The sequence below is a fragment of the Setaria italica genome, chromosome I (genome assembly GCF_000263155.2).
Source record: "Setaria italica strain Yugu1 chromosome I, Setaria_italica_v2.0, whole genome shotgun sequence".
Classification (NCBI taxonomy): domain Eukaryota; kingdom Viridiplantae; phylum Streptophyta; class Magnoliopsida; order Poales; family Poaceae; genus Setaria; species Setaria italica.
In genome coordinates this window covers 28,445,029-28,452,230 of record NC_028450.1, presented here as the reverse complement: position 1 = coordinate 28,452,230, position 7,202 = coordinate 28,445,029, and the positions used below count along the sequence as shown (strand labels likewise).

Below are 7,202 nucleotides of genomic sequence, written 5' to 3'. Positions count from 1 at the left end.
GTCGAGGTGCCCGCGCGCTGCGTGATTTCTCGTGCGAATGGAAGTTTGGACTTATTGGACCGTGGTTTCAAATTCTAGCATACATTCTGTAGATTTGTACTCACGAGAAGCCATGCATGGTTAGCTGACTATGTTGGGCCGTTGGGGCATCTAGCGGTGGTGCCTTGACGCCTTGTAGCTTTGGCACTGCAGTGCAGAATTGCAGCTCTGCAGTACTAATAATAAATTACATGTTCTACTGTGCTGTAATTTTGAAATCTCACAAGCGCTTATTTTTTTGTTGCTGATGTCAGGAAAGCGGTTCCTGTATATTTGTAAGATATGGAGTGTATGCCAAATGCCAAGTATGGCAGCCTGTTTGAAACTGTAATTTGTGCAGTAGGTGGCGTAGAAAAGCAGGTTGCTTGATGTTGGTCATCAAATGTTTCATGATTGTTGTGGTTTCATAAAGAAAATGTGCTGTGTTCTAATCTAAACCTCTACGTTTAGCCAAGATAAATGCATAGTTGAAAACCACAAACTACACACTTGAAATTTTAGGCAAAAATGAACACAGCTGAAAACATGAAATTCCCCAACCAGGAAAATACCACAAAAAATAGGTGCATGTGCATTCTCTGAATATTGTATTTTTTTCTTTCTGAGTTTCGATTTGCATGAAGAATGGTTAAAGAAAGTATACGAAGTTGCCCAATGGTTCCACTGAAATGTGGACTTAATTATTTTCATAACTGGCAAGAATAACCAGATAGATAAATCCTTTTCCTCCAGTATATACGAAGGAGACATATTTTAAGTACATTTCATTTATCATAGTTCTGACTTCCCCAGCCACCTCTACATAACTTCATTGGGCAGGAAAATGTGCTCTGGCTCAAAGATGAAAGAGATGATTGGGAGTGGAATATTTGCTGCGTCCGGTGAAACTGATAATTCTGATGCTAGTTCTGGTGCAACAAATCCTCCTAACAAAACTACTTTGAGGATGTATCAGGTACGCTAATACCTTGCTTGCTGCAAATAGTAGCGAATATTTCCAATGCTCTGAAAACATTTAGATGTTTACAATCAGATTTCTTTGAAGTACTTATCTAGTCATTAGCATCAATTATGCCACGTTGAACTGAAGCGTGTCTGCCAGTGCCAAGTGCCAATGTCTCTCCAATACCTATTTTCCGATAGAAATGTGTTTCGTCCTTCTTTAGGGTACCTAGGTACCTATCTGAGAATGCTAAGTGCTTTGCTGTGACTAATTTTGGATAGTGTGTTCTAAATGTCTCAGGTTGAATTCTAACTAAAGTATGTTACCTTTTGTATAACAGCAGACTGTCACTGGCATGAGTCAGATAACATTTAGCGCAGAGGGAAGTGTGTCCCCCAAGAAGCTATCCTCATTGCCTGAGGTGGCGAAGCAACGAGAGCTTAGTGGCACGCTGGAGAGTGAAGCTGATTCTAAAACGGCGAAGCAGATCTCAGAATCAAAGAGCAAGGAGCTGAGTGGGAGTGATATATTTGGACCACCCCCTGAGGTTCCTGCTAGGCCCTTGGCTGCTCGCAATCTGGAACTGCGAGGAAACTTGGATTTTGCACTACCTCAGCCAAGAAGCATTCACACGTCAGTTAAAGTATCCAATGTGAGAGGCTCCTTTCATCCTAACAATTTTTTCTTTTGTGGGGTACTCTGTATATTCACTTCACGTCACTTTGTTGAATGAGTTGTTCATCTCTTATTAGTCGCCAAAGTACAAGCTGATTTTTTCTTGAAATGGTATAGCACTTAGATTGAATGAAGTCCTTCTGAACTGAAATCATGAATATGTTAGTCGAAGCATACGAGTGTATATATAGACTTTAACATTTTCTACCATTAAGTAACGGTTTTATTGACAAGATAAGGCTGTGTTGATTCTAAAAGGAAAAGAGAATGTACTAGGCACTAAGGAAGCTTAAAAGCCCAACTGTCTACACTGGAACAATTTGTGCAGATTTTATAAGTACATCATTTGCTTGTTGCCTAAACAGACTGAACTTACTTTGATGATCGTTGCATATGCAGCCTGCTGGAGGTCGGAGCAACATCGTTTTCGGTGAGGAACCAGTGGTCAAGACAGCAAAAAAGATTCACGATCAGAAATTCCACGAGCTGACTGGAAACAACATCTTCAAAGAAGATGCGCCCCCTGGTGCAGGAGAGAAGGCCCTGAGCACGGCGAAATTGAGGGAAATGAGTGGCAACAACATCTTCGCCGATGGAAAAGTGGCTTCCCGAGACTACTTTGGCGGCGTCCGGAAGCCTCCTGGTGGCGAGAGCAGCATTGCGTTGGTCTAGGATTTCATCTCATCAGTCTTAGCGCCTGGTGTGGCAACCTGAAAATGCTACTGTTTTGGTAGCATCTCATAACCCTTGGCTTCATTCTAGATGAAGCATAACTTTTATTCTTATGTAGCCCGTTTGCATCTTCAACTTCTGAATTGGTTATGTTTAATTAGAGGATCGCTTCTGCTAAGCTGCATTTGTGTGTGCCGTGTGCATTTTCAATAGGGTAGACCTACAGGCTGCTTCAGCCGTTTTTATCTTTATGTGCAGGTAAGCAGGTTTGTGCGTTAAAGAAAAAAGGTTTATCGAGTCATAACAAATAGAAAAACAGAGCACGCCACAATGCTACACGAATTGCATATTTTCAGAGAAAAATGATCCACTAGCTCTAGGAACCTATCTTTTAAAGCATACACACGGACACCTAGGTTCGGGTTTTAGACTCGCATGGCTGCTGCTCCAGTGATAGACAACGTGTCCATCGACGCAATTATCGGCTCAGTGGTGCAGGCGTACTAGCAAGATTGGTATGCTACGCTGCGCCTGTGGAGGATGAGCTTCAGCGCAATTGGTGATGAAGAGATAAAATGTAGATAACAACGCTCTCTAATGTAGAGTGTACAGGCACTCAGACAGAGAATCGAACTCAACAAAAGTTGGAATGGAAGGTCATTCTATATGACACTGGTAGCGCATATAAAGGCATCCGTAGTACCATGAGTTCCTGGGATCTGCACGGTCACCTGACCTGCTGAGCCAATAGTGCCTCATTAATCAGAGGGGAGGACGACGCATGAGCATTCAAAAACTTGTACCTGGTGGAGGGCATTAGGAGTGAACAGCTTAGGGGAGGTCGAGTTTGTTGAGTTGCAACAACGGCGGGTTGGGTCGGCCCAGCCAGCGCGGGCGGCAATGGAGGAGAGGGGGGTAGTGCAGGCGACAGCGGCAGCGACGGTGCATACGAGCATCGGGGTGAGGTCCGTAGGTGGAGATGGAAGGGGGCGGCAAGCGACAGCGTGCCGAAACAATCATGAGGCAAGGATGATTCCTGGAATCCACCACGCGTAGGATGCACATGACCATCAAGGTTGGGGCCACACCCCCTGAGCAAGCGCCGAGCTGGAACTGCCATTCGTCTACTGCGTACATGATGTGACGGAAGCTAGCGACATGTAGCGTATACGCGGCAGGATATCACTGTTCAAAACAGCATGTAGCGATCGATAATTTTTTAGCACTCGCATAGAGTAACCTGATGCCCTCGGAGGCTGGCGATCCTAGAAGCGAGGTATGTCTAACTATCATTTGATGGCCGGACCACGCAAAGTGTCAATGTAGCAATGGCACCCGCGAGGCACACGAACACCGGTGGAAATGGCACTGAGGCTCTTGTGGGCCTACTTTTCCTACGTGCTATGATCAGACTATTATGAGCTGCAACAACAGGGATGAGTCCGAAATAATGAGCAAGCATGGACGTGTTGACGCAAAATCTGAACCTCAGGCTTATGCATTGAACAACATGGAGGACTTGGGAGATCTGCTTAACTCCAGTGCAAGCTCCAAATCGGCTCGCGAGTGGTGCAAGGCGTGCCAGTCAATTTAACCTGAAAATTGACAAGGTAAACATTAAATTCCTGAGCCGATCAGCGACGAAGTCTTTCGAACTCATGGGTAAACATTCTTGGAATAAACACCATGGCAAATAGATATTTAATATAAGCATATGGTGTAAATAAAACATTAATGGTATGTGCCATTGGCTATGTCAGCCGACGGGCTAAGATAAATCATTATAATACAACAGCCATAAAAGGGAGCCCTTGTTAACTATGTACTTAATAGATAAGCTAACGGATCTGGCCAATATCTTGATAAGTGTATTGAACTCAGATAAGGTAACACGAATGAGAGAGCATTGGCATCAATCTACTAACTTAAAAGATTAGAACGTAACAACAAGGACCAGCCGATGCTAACCATACACAAGCCAGATACATTAACAGATCTTAATTAATATCTTGATAAGTGTATTGAACTTAGACAATGCAACACGAATGAGAGGGCATTAACTTCAATATGTCAATATAAAGGACTAGAGCATAATCACCAAAGGCCTCTTACCTACTGCTTACAAGCCAATTAAGGTAATAAAATCTAATCAATGTCATGACATGCATTGAATTTAGATAAGGTAACACGATAAGAGGGTATTAACATCGACCCGTTAATCTTAACAGACAGGATTGCGACAGCAAGGCCTCATGTACGCCCTCAATGATGTTATCATGCTTCCGTAAGATAAGGATAAGACCCGACCAAAGCATCGGCTCTTAATGGTAGCACGCCGACATCAGAGGCCTGACGTTTAGCAATACAAGAGGCAGGGGTAAAGAACTATCGGACCTAACATATATAAAGCAGTGAAAGCATGCAAAGTCTACCAGCCGATATGATCTGATAACTGTGAATGTTTAAACAAGGCAAGGGAGCTGATAAAGACAACCTAACCAGATCTAAACCGTTCAATAACTTGAGCAACGTCGAAAACAAGTAGAATAGTGGACAAAGCCTAGAAAGTTCTACTTGCAATCTAAGATAACTCGATAACTAGCAACACAACAATATCAGAATATTAGACTTAACTCAGAAAGTTCTAATATAGGTCGTAATGACCGGGTGACGGTACTTACAAGCTTTCTTGAGATCGAAGCCGATGCAGCCCTGCACGCTAGAAGGAACTCATCGAATCTACTCTACTCCTACTCCTAGAGGTTTGGTGGTGTGGCGTCAAAAGATTGTATTGATTGATTGATTCCTTCGTACAAGGCTCATGGGCTCATATTTATACCCTGGAGCAAACTAAAGTCCTAGTCGATTACAACATGACTATTACAGCTATTTCTAAAACTATTAAAGATATATCTCCACGCTTTCCCTTATTTGGTGGAGTCAATTTTGTTTCAGATTGGGCCTGTCTGGTCTTCTATCGGCTTCTGGAATCATGATCAACAGTGGCCAAACTTGGTCAACGCAGCACCAACTTCAGAATCTTTCTCTTTCCATCATTAGCTGTCAGAACCTTATCTACAACGGTTGATTCTAGTCAAAAATCGGTGTCAACAGGACGACATAAAGGCCAGCCCAAACAATGAAGGCAGCACAAAGCAAGCAGTCGTCTGGAGGTCAGGCATCCATCGCTCACGCGTGGCAGGATGCGCGGCGCAACGCGAGAGGCCGAACCACGTCGACGCTCCAGAGGCCAGGAAACCTTACAGCGATATACGTATATATATCTATATGAGTCTGCGTTACTCTTTTGAAACTAAAAAAAAAAATTTGAGCTCCGTTAACACTGGGTTGCAGTGGCAGACCGAGCCCCGCACGTCATCTCCCTGGAGGCGACACCTCGCAGCCACCACCACCCCTCCAGGCCTCGCCCTACCTCGCCGCTGCTGGAGCAGTGCACTGGAAGCCCAAGTGCCTGCTAGGAAGGTGGCGGCGGGGCCTCTCTCACCTCCAGGGGCCCACACGGTTTTTGGGTGCGGCAGTGTGGGGCCATGGAGGTGGCAGCGGCGTCTCGAGCTAGCGGATCCCGGTGTCCCAGGGACCAGATCTGGTGCCCCCAGGGTCGGATCTGCGCGGGGCAGCAGCCGACGAGTGCGTGGCTCGTGCCGACGTGACGGCGCGGCGGTGGGCTGGTGGCCGCCCTAGCCTCACGTCCGGCATCGTAGCGGGTCCATGGCACCCTCAGAGCTATGCTAGTGCGGCCACGGTGGCGCCATCCACTGCCTCCGTGCATAGGGTGATTCGCGTATTGCAGCTCGTGCGGCAAGGTCCTCCTCGAGCTGCGTGGCAATGACACGGCGGCAGCGGCGGCTCCTCTGCGGCAACAGCGGGTGGGGTGCGCGCGGGGTGCGGTGGCACTCCATCCCCCTTGGTAGCGGTGTTGCATGGTGCAGCGCAGCGTGTGCGGCAGCGGTGGCGCGCCGGACCAGCGGCCGACGTGTACGGCGGCCAGTCCGGCACGTGGTTGAGCGGCGTGGCTCGCGCAGGCCAGCCCCGGGTGTGGAGGTGAGGTGGTGCTGCACAGGGGAAGGAGTGGACGGCCAGTGTTGGAGGACGAAGGGCGGCCGGTCCGGCACGTGGCTGCGCGATGGCAGCCAAGTGGGGCAAGTGATAGGCCGGGGCACGACAACTTCTGTGCCTTCAATGGTGGCGGCGTGGCGCCGCGAGCGGGGTGGCCTATGCGAGGTGTGCCAGTGATGCCATGGAGGCACGATAATGACACCTAGCGTAGGGCGCACTGGCGGCACCGAGGTGGGGCTGCGGGCATCGTCGGGCCACCTCTCCTTGGCTGAGGAGTTGCGGAGGCGGCGACGGGAGAGGAAGTGTAACATCCCTAGTTTTTAGCCAGATAAATCAAGAGTAATCATAGTAGTTAAGCAAATAAATCACAACTAAACTCAAATTGCCACTTGTCCAATTCAAATACACTTCAATTGATCTAAGGGTTGAAAACACCACTAGAAGGCACTTTATTTGGGCTGGAATTAAAAACAAAATTTTATATAAGAACTTAACTTTTGGCCAATATATAAGTTGTAGAGCTCTTTAAAACAACCAACTTTTGTTATTTGAGTTTTTTCTATTTTTGAGTGAATGCATTCAAATTTTGAATCAAAATTCAGCCAAAATTTGGGGGAAGTTCAAATTTCAGCCAAGCCGGTATTCCACCAAAGTTTCAACCAATTTATCTCAAATAATGTTGAGAATTTCACCCATTGGCTTTTATAGAAGTTGAAGTGTATAGTTTAAACTACAACTTTTATATTTGAAGTTTTTAAAGTCTGAATTTGAAATTTGGAGAAAAACAGCCCCAAAC

General features: G+C 46.3%; 1 protein-coding gene across 2 annotated transcripts; it reads left to right on the top strand.

The window, feature by feature from the left end:
* The first annotated feature begins 7 nt into the window (after window positions 1-7).
* On the top strand, window positions 8-2,513 carry LOC101761922. 2 transcript variants are annotated; one of them, XM_004952807.2, is made up of 3 exons: window positions 8-994; window positions 1,326-1,634; window positions 2,057-2,513. In XM_004952807.2, the coding sequence occupies exons 1-3, from the start codon at window positions 863-865 to the stop codon at window positions 2,327-2,329; spliced, it is 714 nt and encodes a 237-aa protein (XP_004952864.1). In that variant the 5' UTR covers window positions 8-862; the 3' UTR covers window positions 2,330-2,513. The 2 variants fall into 2 exon arrangements, with proteins under 2 accessions (XP_004952864.1, XP_004952863.1); XM_004952806.3 differs by having other exon boundaries at window positions 10-994; window positions 1,323-1,634.
* Window positions 2,514-7,202: the final 4,689 nt, after the last annotated feature.

Coding starts and splice junctions, on each gene's coding strand:
- LOC101761922 (XM_004952806.3), top strand. CDS start 863: ATGTGCTCTGGCTCAAAGATGAAAGAGATGATTGGGAGTGGAATATTT. Junction 995..1,322: donor CTACTTTGAGGATGTATCAG/GTACGCTAATAC, acceptor TTTGTATAACAG/CAGACTGTCACTGGCATGAG. Junction 1,635..2,056: donor CGTCAGTTAAAGTATCCAAT/GTGAGAGGCTCC, acceptor TTGCATATGCAG/CCTGCTGGAGGTCGGAGCAA.